This window comes from Thamnophis elegans, unplaced genomic scaffold (genome assembly GCF_009769535.1).
Source record: "Thamnophis elegans isolate rThaEle1 unplaced genomic scaffold, rThaEle1.pri scaffold_261_arrow_ctg1, whole genome shotgun sequence".
In the NCBI taxonomy this organism is placed as follows: Eukaryota; Metazoa; Chordata; class Lepidosauria; order Squamata; family Colubridae; genus Thamnophis; species Thamnophis elegans.
The window spans coordinates 25,786-40,608 of NW_022473730.1; the positions used below are offsets into that span (position 1 = coordinate 25,786).

General features: G+C 47.6%; 1 protein-coding gene across 1 annotated transcript in view; it reads left to right on the top strand.

Annotated features, from left to right (window-relative positions):
* The window catches only part of NRF1 (nuclear respiratory factor 1), a gene marked incomplete at its 3' end in the record, with an annotated part of 35,659 nt that extends 21,120 nt beyond the window's left edge, over window positions 1-14,539 (top strand). Inside the window, exons 4-7 of the mRNA XM_032238509.1 lie at window positions 1,349-1,475; window positions 3,561-3,701; window positions 13,577-13,735; window positions 14,345-14,539. Coding sequence (XP_032094400.1) covers window positions 1,349-1,475; window positions 3,561-3,701; window positions 13,577-13,735; window positions 14,345-14,539 — 622 coding nt within the window. The remainder of the gene's footprint in view (window positions 1-1,348; window positions 1,476-3,560; window positions 3,702-13,576; window positions 13,736-14,344) is intronic.
* Window positions 14,540-14,823: the final 284 nt, after the last annotated feature.

Here is a 14,823-nt window from a genome sequence, read left to right on the forward strand (position 1 = left end):
GGTCATTAAGTGAATTGTTGTAAGTCAAGGACGACCTGCATACCAACATTCCTTCCTTCCCTTATTTTCCCCACCACAACAACCCTGTGAGGTGGGCTAGGATGAGAGGGATTGATTGGCTGAGAGTCACCTAGACAGTTTTCATGCCTAAGGACTAGAACTCACAGTCTCCTGGTGATTGGTCCAGAGTCACCCAATCAGCTTTCAGACATAAGGCGGGACTAGAACTCACAGTCTCCTGGTGATTGGCCCAGAGTCACCCAGTCAGCTTTCAGACGTAAAGCGGGACTAGAACTCACAGTCTCCTGGTGATTGGCCCAGAGTCACCCAGTCAGCTTTCAGACATAAGGCGGGACTAGAACTCACAGTCTCCTGGTGATTGGCCCAGAGTCACCCGGTCAGCTTTCAGACGTAAGGCGGGACTAGAACTCACAGTCTCCTGGTGATTGGCCCAGAGTCACCCGGTCAGCTTTCAGACGTAAGGCGGGACTAGAACTCACAGTCTCCTGGTGACTGGCCCAGAGTCACCCAGTCAGCTTTCAGACGTAAGGCGGGACTAGAACTCACAGTCTCCTGGTGACTGGCCCAGAGTCACCCGGTCAGCTTTCAGACGTAAGGCGGGACTAGAACTCACAGTCTCCTGGTGATTGGCCCAGAGTCACCCGGTCAGCTTTCAGACGTAAGGCGGGACTAGAACTCACAGTCTCCTGGTGATTGGCCCAGAGTCACCCGGTCAGCTTTCAGACGTAAGGCGGGACTAGAACTCACAGTCTCCTGGTGATTGGCCCAGAGTCACCCGGTCAGCTTTCAGACGTAAGGCGGGACTAGAACTCACAGTCTCCTGGTGATTGGCCCAGAGTCACCCGGTCAGCTTTCAGACGTAAGGCGGGACTAGAACTCACAGTCTCCTGGTTTCTAGGCCAGCACGTTAACCGGAAGAGGCCACCTCCACCCCACTGTATTTTGCTCTTTAATTTATTTAACCTCAACTTATTTTCATATTCAATAGGTTAGATCTTCTCTATGCTTTTACCTCGTCTTGCTTTTTAGTTTTCCTCTTTCATTCTTCTGATTTTAATTCTCTTGTAGTACTCTTTTTTTTAAATATCATATTATAAGCCACCCCCGACAGTAAATTTTGATTATGAATTTAATCAATAAATATGTAAACTTTCCCTATCCCGTTTTTACCGTTTGGCGGAACGGGAGGCCTTCCTCCCATTTGCAAACCTGGTGTAGTGGAGAACCAGAGGCCTTTGGGGGTGGGGGGAAAGGATGCCTCGTGTCTTTTCCCGGAAGGGATCATCTTTTAAATCCAGTTTCCCCTTCTCTTCCCCTCCCGAGCCAGGAAGCTGCGGGCCACCCTGGACGAATACACCACGCGGGTGGGGCAGCAAGCCATCGTCCTGTGCATCTCCCCCTCCAAGCCCAACCCGGTGTTCAAAGTCTTCGGGGCGGCACCGCTGGAGAACGTGGTAAGAACGTGGCGCCTCTGGCTCGTTGCCTCCCCATATGCCAACTTCAGAAAACCAGGTAGTTCTTTTATTTTTTTACTCAGAGGGTAAAAGGTGAGATACAAGGAAAGCAGCCAGGTATCCATTCTACCTACCTGCAGCTGTGGGGCCTTTGGTGGGTTTTTTGGAGACCTCTCGTGACCTATCTAGGGAACATCCTCAGGGCTGGGTGCTTGGTGAGGTTCTCGGGCCAACTCTTGAGCCTTTCAAGGCCCTCTTGGGAGGTGGAATTGAGGGGCGGCGTTTGGGGGAATTGGGTGCTCATAGAAGAGAATATGTGTAGTTCAGGGTTGTACTGGAGGATCCTGGGTGCTCTCTGAGCGTGGAGTTTTTCTCGCAGACGTTTCACGACCCTACTAGGGAATACCATCAGTGCTAGAAGGGAGTGTGTAGGGTTTGGAGAGGAGGAGGAGGACTGTGGGATCCTTGGTGCTCCCCGAGCTTTTGCAGACATTTCACTACCCAACTAGGTAACAGCATCAGAGCTAGAAGGGAGTGGGGTTTGCTCCGTTTATATGCACGTGGCTTGTTTGTCAGTGTTGGTGGGAGTGTTGTTTTCTTCTCAGTGGCTCCTTGATCACCTCAAGCCCCAAAAACACCAGGGAGTTACCTGGAAGCCTGGCATTCAAACAAATTGGCCATCAACAGGCACATAGATAGAAACAACGTCTACACACCATTCAAAAAAAGAGAAGTTAAAATGCTCCAGTGAAGGAAGTGACAACTCAAGACAATTCAAGCAGTAAGCAACGGCCTAATTAGGAAACACCCAAGGACACGCCCACCGACACTGATGGGGCAAACAACTTGTATGTAAAACCAGAGTAAACCTCCCTCCCTTCTCGCATTGATCGTGTTGTCTAGTTGGGTGATGAAACGTCTGCAAGAAGACAGCCAAGCTCAGAGGGCACCAAGAAACCTACAGTTGTCCTTCCCTCCCTTCTGGCATGGGTGATGTTCCCTAGTTGGGCCATGTAATGTCTGCGAGAAAACCTCCAAGCACAGAGCACCCATAATCCTCCTCCTCCACCTCCTCTCTGCAACCTCCCTTCTGACACTGATGGTGTTCCCTAGTTGGGTCATGGAACGTCTTCAAGAAAGCCTCAAAGCACCAAAGCACCCCTCCTCCTCTTCCTCCTCCTCCTCCTCCTCCTCCTCCTCCTCCTCCTCCTCCTCCTCTTCTACTACGTAAACCCCACTCACAAACAATGTCGCCAGCTGCTCTTCTGGTTTCTGACCAGCTGGTCTTTGTGGGCGCTGGAGCACCAGAAAAAGGCCCCAAAAATGTGCAAAAAACCAGACCGTTTTCCAAACTGTTTTCAGGCGATTTTTCAGACCATTTTTGTCCAGAAAAACGGCCTGTTTTGGGGGTGTTTTTGCGGTGTTTTCAGGGCGTTTTTTAGCCATTTTCAGCCCCCAAAACAGCCTGAAAACGGCCCCCCAAACGGTCTGCTTGGGGGCATTTTTCAGGCTGTTTTCCGGCACCCGCGAAGACCAATTGGCTGGCACGCATGCACTGCTTGGGCACCCGGTGCCGAAAAGGTTGGCCATCCCTGCCTCAGGTCAACCCTGAGTTCCACACAGCCCCTTCTGCCGGTACCCCATCCCCAAAACGCCGCCCCTCAATCCAACCCCCCCAAGAGGGACTTGGAAGTCTCAAGAGTCTGCCCGAGAACCTCACCAAGCACCCACACCCTAGCCCCCCTTTTTACTCAAGTCCCTGCCCTCCCTTACAAACCCCCTGTGCCAACACACAGACACACACACACACGCCACGGCAGCTTAACGTTGCTCGCCGTTTCATCATCTCGCCGAGCCCGCGCGCCTCCTCCCCTCCTTTGGGGGCCGAGGGCTGTTTTCCCCGGGGCAGCTGCGGCGTTGTTTGCTCGCTCGTCCGCTCCGCTGCGCAACGCCACGAGCGACTCGAACGCATGTCCTCCCCCCCGCTCCCCTCACTCCCCACTCCACGTTTCCGTTACATAGCAGTTTCCTTCCCTCCCGCCGCTCTCGGCCCTTGTTTACCTGAGCCTCTGCGATTCCCCACAGGTGCGCAAGTACAAGAGCATGATCCTGGAAGACCTGGAGTCAGCGCTGCTGGAGCACGCACCTGCGCCGCAGGAGGTTAACTCCGAGCTGCCCCCTCTCACCATCGACGGGATTCCGGTCTCGGTGGATAAAATGACCCAGGTAAGCAGCCAAGAGAGGTGGAAAGTGGGATCCGGTTGCCAAGAGAGGGAGGGAGCAGGAGATGTCTCTGGCCAATTGATTTGTTTGATGTTTTTCCCCACTCGAGCATCTCTCTCTCTGCCTTTTCTCACAACTCCTGGGAGGCCCACTTAATTCTGGCCCTCCCGGGAGAACCACAGCGATTTTCTGAAATGCTGGCAGTCCTCAACTTACGGCGCCAATTTCAGCCCCAGATTTCCACCGGCTCAGCAGAACACTTCTTCAGTGAGTTTTGCCCCTCCTTACCGCCTTCCTCGCTAAGGAGTTTTAAGTGAATCACTGCGGGTGTTAAGTTAGTAATACGGTTGTTAAGTGAGTCTGACTCCTCCCCCTGGACTCTGCTCGTCAGACGGTCGCAAAAGGAGATCACATATCCCGAGAGTCCGCAACCGTCAAAAATTTGGTATTATTTTTCTATCTTTCTGTCTTTCTTTTTTTCCTTCTTTCCTTTCTCTCTCCCTTTCTCTCTTTCTTTCTCATTTTCTTCTTTCCTTTCTATTTCTTCCTTTTTTCTTTCCTTCCTTCTTTTCCATTTCTTTTTTCTTTCCTTCCTTTCTATTTCCTTTCTCTCTCATTTTCTTCTTTCTTTTCTATTTCTTCCTTTTTTCTTTCCTTCCTTCCTTTCTATTTCTTTTTTCTTTCCTTCCTTTCTATCTCTTTCTCTTTTTCTTCCTTCCTATTTCTTCCTTTTTTCTTTCCTTCCTTCCTTTCTATTTCTTTTTTCTTTCCTTCTTTTCTCCCTTTCTTTCTCTTTTTCTTCCTTCCTTTCTATTTCTTCCTTTTTTCTTTCCTTCCTTCCTTTCTATTTCTTTTTTCTTTCTTTTCTTTCTCCCTTTCTTTCTCTTTTTCTTCCTTCCTTTCTATTTCTTCCCTTTTTCTTTTTTCCTTCCTTTCTTATTTTTTTCCTTTCTTTCTGTTTCTTTTTTCCTTCCTTTTTCTCTTCCTTTCTCTTTCCTTCTTTCTTTCCTTCCTTCCTTCTTTTCTATTTCTTTCTTTCCTATCTATCTATCTATCTATCTATCTATCTATCTATCTATCTATCTATCTATCTATCTATCTATCTATCTCTTTTATATTGTACTTTTATGTCCTCGTAAGCCTCCCGGAGTCGCCCTGTGCGAGCAGGATGGCAATGTAAATTTTCTAAATAAACAAAATATGAGTCCAAAGCCAGATTCCCTTAACAGCCCCGTGGCTCACTTAACAAACTGCAGCGATTCACTTAACAACTCTGGCAAGAAAGCTCGTAACATGGGGCAAACCTCCCTCAACGGCTGTCTCGCGTAGCCAAAGGGGAAACGTTGGCCGTAAGTCCAGGACCGCCTCTAAGTCAGAGGGGCCCGAACTCTGCCGGCAACTGGGAAACGAAGGCTTCAGAACCCCGATGAGTCCTTGGGAAGCCCAGAGATGTCTCTTCGTGGCTGATCCCCTTCCGAAGCTCGTAATTAAAGCTCTCGTGCCTGAGCGGGCTCGCTGCGCGTGGCTCTCCGTGATTGCGTCCCCAGGGCCCCTGGCGAGCGCGAAACTCTCCGCTTCTAATTAATCCACCTGGGGGCCCCAGAATAGGACTTCTCAAAGCAGCCAGATGGAGCTTAGGGGCTCCAGAACAGTGAGACAACCTCACCTGGATGGAAGCCCCCTCTCTCCATCTCTGCCTGGGCCTGCTTCTCCCTTCCAAGGAGAGGCCTTCCTGAGAAGCAGGCTAAGGCAAAGAAAGCACCCCCCAGAGGTCTTCGGGGTGAGTTGGCCATAGGGGAAAAAGGTCTCCTTTGGGGCAGACGACCCCAGTGCTGAAGACCGAGGATTCCCTGGGAAACCATGTTAGTCTAGGGCAGGGATGGCGCAGTGGTTAGGATGCAGTACAGCAGGCCACTTCAGCTGACTGCTATTTGCAGTTCGGCGGTTCAAATCTCACCGGCTCAAGGTTGACTCAGCCTTCCGTCCTTCCGAGGTGGGTGAAATGAGGAGCCAGATTGTTGTTGGGGGCGATATGCTGACTCTGTAAACCGCTTAGAGAGGGCTGAAAGCCCTATGAAGCGGTATATAAGTCTCACTGCTATTGCCATTGCTATTTGCGGCACCAAGTGCCCAAACCGTAATACGCATGCCTGGGTGTCACTAATGGTATTCTATTCTCTGCACTGTGGGAGCGAGCGCGTCTGGGCATGAGCAGAAGGTCCGTGGTGATGTCAGGGTGGGTGGGTGGAGCCTCCCACCACCGCTACTGTCACTATCTTTCGCCCGAACTGGTGTGAACTGGCAGCACACCACCTCTGATGTGTGTGCATGTGTGCGTGCCAGAGAGTCTGAAACCCGAAGACTAACTGGTGCATGCTTCCCTGTTTTGGGGGCATTTTTTGGGCTGTTTTTAGCTGTTTTGACGCCATTTTCGGGCCATTTTCCGACCTGAAACAGCCCGAAAAATGGCCTGTAAATGAACAGCCTGTTTTTTAAACCAGAAGAGCATCTGGAAACCCCACACATGCCCATAACAAGGGCTCTGCGTGCCACCTCTGGCGTGCGTGCCATAGGTTTGCGTCACAGGTCTAAGGCATCATTTCTCATCATTTGGAGACTTGAAGATGATGAAGTCCCTGGTGCTCTCGGAGCTTGGTGGTTTCCTTGCAGATGTTTCATGACCGAAGTAGGGAACATCATCAGGGCTGGAGGGAGTAGGATTTGCAGGGCGGGGGGAGGAGGAGAAGGAAGAGGAGGAGTGGTCTTTGGTGCTCTCTGAGCTTGGTGGTTTCCTTGCAGATGTTTCATGACCCAACTAGGGAACATCATCAGTGCTAGAAGGGAGTGGTGGTTTGTGGTGAGGAGGAGAAGGTGGAGGAGGAGAAAGGAGAAAGGGAAGGGAGGCAGGGGGAAGGAAAGGGAGGGAGGGCTGTGAGGGAGTCCCTGGTGGTCTCTGAGCTTGGTGGTTTCCTTGCAGATGTTTCATGACCCAACTAGGGAACATGATCAGTGCTAGAAGGGAGTGGGGTTTGCAGAGTGGAAGAGAGGAGGGAGGAGGAGGAGGAGGACTGTGGGGTCCTTGGTGCTCTCTGAGCTTGGTGGTTTCCTTGCAGATGTTTCATGACCCAACTAGGGAACATGATCAGTGCTAGAAGGGAGTGGGATTTGCAGAGAGGAGGAGAAGGAGAAACAGGAAATGAAGGAAAAAAGAACGTGAGAAAGAAGAAGAGACAAGGAGAATGATGACTGATGATCTCTGAGCTGGGTGTAGTGAACATCATCAGTGCTAGAAGGGAGTGGGGTTTGCGGAGAGGAGGAGGAGAGGAAGAAGAAAAGAAGAAGAAGGAGGAGAAGAGGAAGAAGAAGATGATGGAGTCCTTGGTGCTCTCTGAGCTTGGTGGTTTTCTTGATGACGTTCCAAGTAAGGAACATTATCAGTGCTAGAAGGAAGAGGGATTTCCTTCCTGTGTCTATAACCCCACTCCTTCTAGCACTGATGATGTTCCCTAGCTGGGTCATGAAACGTCTGCAAGAAAGCCACCCAGTTCTGAAAGCACCAAGGACTCCATCATCATCTATCATTTCTTCTTCTTCTTCCCCTTCTTTCTTCTTCTTCTTCTTCTTCTTCTTCTTCTTCTTCTCCTCCTCCTCCTCCTCCTCCTCCTCCTCCTCCTCCTCCTCCTCCTCCTCCTCCTCCTCCTCCTCCTCCTCTTTTGCAAATCCCTTTCCCTTCCAGTACTGATGATGTTACCTAAGTGGGTTATGAGACATCTTCAAAAAAGCCACCAAGCTCCGAGAGCACCAAGGACCCCACACACATGCAGCTCAACCCTGAGCTACAAATATTCCCTTCTATCGGTACTTTTATGGTATGTGGACTTGGCCCGCTGGCTGGGGAATTCTGGGAACTGAGATCCACCCCTCTTCACGTTCCAAAGGCTGAGAAACACCAGTCTACAAAATACCCACCAAACTCACAAAGGGTTGTGCAGCGCCTTTCATTGGATGAATAATTAAAAGAAGACGGGAAAAGCTTACATAAATAAGCTGCTTTCCAATCACGATATACTGCAATGTAACCGTGGCAATATTATTTAGGAGACACTAGGAGGCGCTGTCGTGTGATTATTTTCATAGCTGCTATAGCTCTTTATGGAATGGTTAGGAAAACCTGAACATCCTTTGATTTCATGTATGGTAGAGAGAGAGAGACAGAAACGTTCTTTTGAGTTAAGGGAAGGTTGCCATTGCAGTCTTTAAATTGTTGGAAGAAATGTCCTTCTGGGTTCAGTCCCAAGTGGGGGGAAAAGAAACTGGAGACATGGAGGCTGCTTGGAAAGATGGTTTAATGGTGGACAGGGCCACATGGCTTGAGCTCCTGAACAGAAAAGGGGGATCAGATGCTTCCAGGTGTTGGGTGAAGAAGAGAGAGAAGAAGGGGCTTGCTTATGGGTTTTTTACACTCTCTGTTCGGCCCCACAAAGGAAGGAAGGAAGGAAAAGATGGATGGAAGAAAAAGAAGGAAGGATTGAAGGAAGGAAGGAAAAGATGGATGGAAGGAAAAGAAGGAAGGATTGAAGGAAGGAAGGAAAAGATGGATGGAAGGAAAAGAAGGAAGGATTGAAGGAAGGAAGGAAAAGATGGATGGAAGGAAAAGAAGGAAGGAAGGATTGAAGGAAGGAAGGAAAAGGTGGATGGAAGGAAGGAAAAGATGGATGGAAGGAAAAGAAGGAAGGAAGGAGGTTTAGAGGTTTTATTCAACTTGTATGCTGCCCTATTCCCGAGGGACTCAGGGCGGCTAACAAAACCGGAAGGAAAAGATGGATGGAAGGAAAAGAAGGATTGAAGGAAGGAAGGAAGGAAGGAAGGAAAGAAAAGGTGGATGGAAGGAAAAGAAGGATTGAAGGAAGGAAGGAAGGAAAAGATGGATGGAAGGAAAAGGAAGAAAGGAAGGACTGTGGTATCACAGTGTTAAACTGCAGAATTGCAGTCTGACTCTGCCAACTGTCAGCAGTTTGATTCTGACTGGCTCAGGGTTGACTCAGCCTTCCATCCTTCCAAGGTGGGTAAAATGAGGACCCGGATTGTTGGGGGGGGGGCAATATGCTGACTCTGTAAACAGCTTAGAGAGGGCTGTAAAGCGATATATAAGTCTGAGTGCTATTGCTACCTATATTGATGCTTCTGAACCTGGGTGTTGGAGAAGATTCTTGAGAAGACCAAGGACAGCCAAGAAAACCAACAAATGGATCTCCCCAAAGGTGCTTTTATTTTAAAGGCACCTGGACTTTCTGATTTTCCTTTAAGACATTTCACTTTCTCATCCAAGAATCTTCTTCAGTTCTGACTAACTGGTGAAGAACTATGATCTGGACAAATGAAAACATCGGTAGACAAACAGACCATTAGACCCTCAATCCGGAGTTCTGACTGAAGGTTCAAAGGACCAATCTCAGATGATTCTACTTTGGACATGTGATGTGAAGAGAAGACATTGATGCAAGGACAGGTAGGAGGGACACTCAGCTGCCCAGTGGAAGGATGAGATAAGGTGGTACCTTGATATTTGTTGGAAATCTATTCCGGAAGACACGAAGAATGCTAAAGCTTGACAAGAAAACGACGTAATTTAGCACATGATTTGCTATTTTAGCCAGAAGAAATAGTGAGTTATGAGGCAGCCAACATGAGCAAGTTCTTCCTTGCACATCAAATACAGGGAGAAAGATGAGTGCCGAGACAAGATTTTCAGCTTCAAAACTTGTTGAATACTAAATTCAATGAGTTTTGAATTCAAGTGCCAAGGTATGATGGGCGCACTGTTGGAAGACCTGACCTGGGCGAATAAAACCTTTCTTTGGTCGATTCCCAGGGTAAATTTCTGCAAAGTTAGAGCCAAATCTGTCTCTGTGATTGCTAGGAGCATCGTAGACCGAGCCAGATCCCAAAATGCTAGAGAATACCTCGATGGCTGGCAATCAGACAAATCAGCCATCGACGGGCACATAGAGATAAGCAACATACACACACCATTCAAAACCGATAATTCAAAAGCTAAAAGACTTCCTTGCCAACACCAACTTCATGTCACATAATTAACTGATCCCAAAATGCTAGAGGCTTCCTCAATGCCTGGCAATCAGACAAATCAGCCATCGACGGGCACATAGAGATAAGTGACATGTACACACCATTCAAAACTGATAATCCAAAAGCTAAAAGACTTCCTTGCCAACACCAACTTCATGGCACATAACTGATCCCAAAATGCTAGAGGATTCCTCAATGCCTGGCAATCAGACAAATCAGCCATCGACGGGCACATAGAGATAAGTGACACGTACACACCATTCAAAACAGATAATCCAAAAGCTAAAAGTCCAAAAGACTTCCATGCCAACAGCAACGTCATGGCACATAAGCAATCAATTGATCAGTCGGTTCCTGGGGTGGTTAATTAGGGCAAAGTCCCCAGCCTTCCCTCCCTTGATATCTATCCTGGGGAACAAACACAACTCAATAACGGTGTGTTTCTCTGTGAAGAAAAGAACACCGCAGAGTCGGTGTAGTGGATGATGCAACTCTCCAAGGCCAGAATCAGCGAATCTGCCAACAAATACACCCGTAAACACTGCAGCATTTCCCCATGGGTTAAAAAAAAAATCATCTTCATTTTGTGCGGCATCGTTGTACACGGCAGACAACGTTTGTAGGCTCCGCGGTTCATCCGGCAAGAATTTCCAATGCAGTTCGCGAAATGCAAATAGCTACATTATGGGAAATATGGAGGGGGCTGAAGAAGAGTGTAAACAGCTGAAGAAGTGAGAACTGTGGATGGATCTGGTTGATGGTTCCTCGTTTTGTTTTGGTATTCTCAAGAGTCTTCTCCAAAGCCAGACTTCGAAAGCATCAATATTCTTCCTGCCCTGCCCCAGAGGTGCTTTTCCCAAAAGGCAACTGGTCTTCCTTTGATTTTTTTTTTTCCTTGAAGACCCTTCGCTTCTCATCCGACCGAGAAGCTTCTTCGGTTCTGACCGAATGGCGGAGGACGGGAGGATTTAGATTCCTTCCAGTCGTCTGGTCGTTAGTGATCTCTCCGAGAGTTTTTGAGGCCGCTTGGAGGTTTATCTGTGCCCTCAGGGTCACCTGAGTCTCCTTTCATTCTCCACCATTCAGTCAGAAGTGAGGAAGCTTCTTGGATGAGAAGCGAAACGTCTTCTAGGAGAAACAAGAAAGTCCAGTTGCCTTCTGAAAAAACACCGTTGGCACAACCTGGATGACTGAGAATCCCCATAAACATCTTCCTATCTTGCTGGCTTGGATGGATGGATGGATGGATGGGTGGATGGATGGATGGATGGATGGATGGGGAGGGAGGGAGGGAGGGATAAGAATACATTACAGATAGTGCTTGACTTACAACCATTAAGGGACAATTCAAAGCTACAACAGCACGGAAAACAATGATTTGCCACTGGTCCTCACATTTACGACCGTTGTAGTATTCCCTGGGGTCACATGATTAGTCGCTTGGCAACCACATGCATTTACAATGATTGCAGCATCCTGGGGTCATGTGATCAACCCTTTGCAACCTTCCCAGCTGCTATCTCTCCGGCAAAGTCATTCTCTTTGGATTCGCTTAACGACTGCGTGATTCGCTTAACAACCTCAGTGGTTCGCTTAACAACCGTGCCAAAAAAAAAATTGGGCTTTACTGAAGAACAAGTGTTGGAAGGGACCTTGAAGGTCTTCTAGTCCGACCCCCCCTGCTCAACGAGAAAAGCAGGATGCGATTCACTTAACAACTGCTTTGCTCACCAACTGAGATTCTGGTCCCAATTACGGTTGTAAGTTGAGGACGGCCTGCATATAGGTTCAATTCTTACGACAGCCAAGATGGCAGCATGCAAATACAAGTTCCTTTGGTCTTTCTTTCCTTTTCTTTTTCAATGACCTCTTTTCAGTGTTCAGTCAACTGGACATTCAAAAATGCATCGCAAATACCAGTGACTGGTGCTAATGGTTGATACGGTTTGCTGCCAGCATCCTAGGTATCAGCCAAGGACCTTCTTAACATATAAGATGTTTCGAGTAGGGTGGTTTTTTGTAGAATCAGAATGTTCAAGTCCGAAAAAATTTAGAATTTCCAAATAGCGAGGTGGCCCTTTAGGTATTGCTCCAAGGGCTCCAATTACAATTGGATTAACTATTATTATTATTTACTTTACTCATTAAACATGAAACTCAGCCAACTGAACATTCAAAAATGCATCGCAAATACCATTGACTGGTGCTAATGGTTGATACGGTTTGCTGCCAGCGTCCTAGGTATCAACCAAGGACCTTCTTAAAATATAAGATGTTCTGAGTAGCGCAGTTTTTTGCAGTTCCGCTGTTGTTATTGCAGGAAGCTGCAATTTGTTGGTGTATCTTATAAAATTCTTGGACATTATTATTATGTTAATCTTTGGTGAGATTCACAGCCTTTGTGGCTGGTTGGTAGTTCAACAGCTTGAGTCCTAACCAAGGACCTAGGAACTGTTAAGGTAACGTCGGAGGATATCAGCTGTTCCAAGTAGGGTGGTTTTGTGTAGAATCAGAATGTTCAAGTCCGAAAAAATATAGAATTTCCGAATATCGAGGTGGCCCTTTAGGTATTGCTCCAAGGGCTCCAATTACAATTGGATTAACTATTATTATTATATACTTTATTCATTAAACATGAAACTCAGCCAACTGAACATTCAAAAATGCATCGCAAATACCAGTGATTGGTGCTAATGGTTGATACGGTTTGCTGCCAGCATCCTAGGTATCAACCAAGGACCTTCTTAACATATAAGATTATTATTTATTATTATTTATTATTATTGTTATTTATTATTGTTATTTATTTTTTATTATTATTTAATATTATTAGTTAATCTTTGGTGAGATTCGCAGTCTTTGTGGCTGGTTGGTAGCTCAACCGCTCGAGTCCTAACCAAGGACCTAGGAAATGTTATGATAACGTCGGAGGATATAAGGTGTTCCAAGTAGGGTAGATTATTATTATTATTATAGCAACAACAGAATTGTATCACAGCGGCCAGTTGTTTCGCCGGATTTGGCCTTGGTTACTAGTCGGGCCCCACCCAGGGGCCTAGGACGTTGTAACGTATTTTCGTAATATGCGTGCAGATCCAAGCAGTGCGGCTTTTTGCATTTGACTGATGGTGATTTCGTCAATTTTTAACTGTTTTAAATGGAATTCCAGTGCTTTTGGAATAGCACCCAGTGTGCCGATTACCACTGGAATTACCACTGCTGGTTTGTGCCATAATCGTTGAATTTTGAGTTTTAAGTCCTGGTATTTCGCAATTTTTTCATGTTCCTTCTCGTCGATCCTGCTATCACCTGGTATTGCGATGTCTATGATTGTGACCTTATTTTTCTCAACCAGTGTGATGTCTGGTGTATTATGCGCCAGTATTTTGTCCGTTTGTATACGGAAATCCCACAAGATCTTGACCATCTGATTTTCGGTGAGTTTTTCAGGCTGATGTTCCCACCAGTTTGTTGCTGTTTTAATATTATAATTTTTGCACAAATTCCAATGGATCATTTGTGCTACTGAATTGTGCCGCAATTTATAATCAGTCTGCGCAATTTTTTTACAGCAGCTGAGGATGTGATCAACAGTTTCATCAGCTTCTTTGCAAAGTCTGCATTTGGCATCATCAGAGGATTTTTCGATTTTGGCCTTAATGGCATTTGTGCGGATAGCTTGTTCTTGCGCAGCCAAGATTAGTGACTCTGTTTCTTTCTTTAATGTACCTGTTGTTGTTGTTGTTGCTGTTACTATTATTATTATTATTCCTTTCTTAATGCCACAGGCCCAGCTGAGGGCTTTCATCCCTGAAATGCTGAAATACTCAACGGGACGTGGGAAGCCGGGCTGGGGGAAGGAGAGCTGCAAACCCATCTGGTGGCCAGAAGACATTCCCTGGGCTAACGTCCGCAGTGATGTCCGGACAGAGGAGCAGAAGCAGAGGGTAGGTCTTCGGACAACTCCTTCCTTCCATCAGCAAGGGGCTTTTCTTAGGTTTGGCGCACGGTGAGGCCTAGAAACTTTGGGGCTCAATTGAAGGAAGAACCAAAGTCATTTATTTATTTATTTTATTTGTCTTGTATGCCGCCCACTCCCGGAGGACTCCGGGCGGCTCACAAAAGACAAGGGAAAGGGGGAAAACGAGACAAAGACAACATATTAAAAACAAACCAACATTCACAATTTCCGTGGAGGTAAATGCTTCTCTGGAAGCCTCCTATAGGCTCTGCATGGCCATTTTTGTGAAGGGGGCGGGGTTTCAGGAGGCCAAAAGTGCTGCATTCAGTGTATAAGACGCACCCAGATTTTCAGCCTCTTTTTTGAGGGGAAAAAGGTGCATCTTATACTCCGAAAAATACGGTCTACCACAAGTCCCCTACTGAGTAATACTCGGGGTTCCTCTTTGTCTTTTAGCTCTTTTGTGAGCCTGTCCAGAAGATCCCCCCCCCCAGAGTTTCAACATGGCTTAATACACCTGATAGACCCTCCGACAGCTTTGCCCCTCACCCTCGCCCTGATCTTCTCTCCTCTCCCCTTCTCACCTGGCCCCCAGGTGTCCTGGACTCAGGCACTGCGGACGATTGTGAAAAACTGCTACAAGCAGCACGGCCGCGAGGACCTGCTCTACGCTTTCGAAGACCAGCAGACCCAGTCCTTGACCGCCACGCACAGCATAGCCCACCTGGTCCCCTCCCAGACGATGGTCCAGACCTTCAGCAATCCAGACGGTACCGTCTCCCTCATCCAGGTGAGGGCGCAGGGTGATTCGGCTCACGCCCCGCCTCGGCCTGGCATCCGGATCGTGTCTTTTGGGACGGGGGGAGAGGGGAGGAGAGTTTGGGGTTCTCCGTGCTAGGCGAAAATAGGGCTGGGGGTCCGCTCACTCATGATTACTCCCAGAGGCTCCGGGGGTGTGTGTGTTTAGCAATTAGATCTGAGAAAATGGGCAGATTCCGGATCTCCTGAAAGACCAAGGAATGGGATCTTTTCCCTTAAAAGCTGCCTTGGGAAGCAGAAGGGGGCAGTTGATAT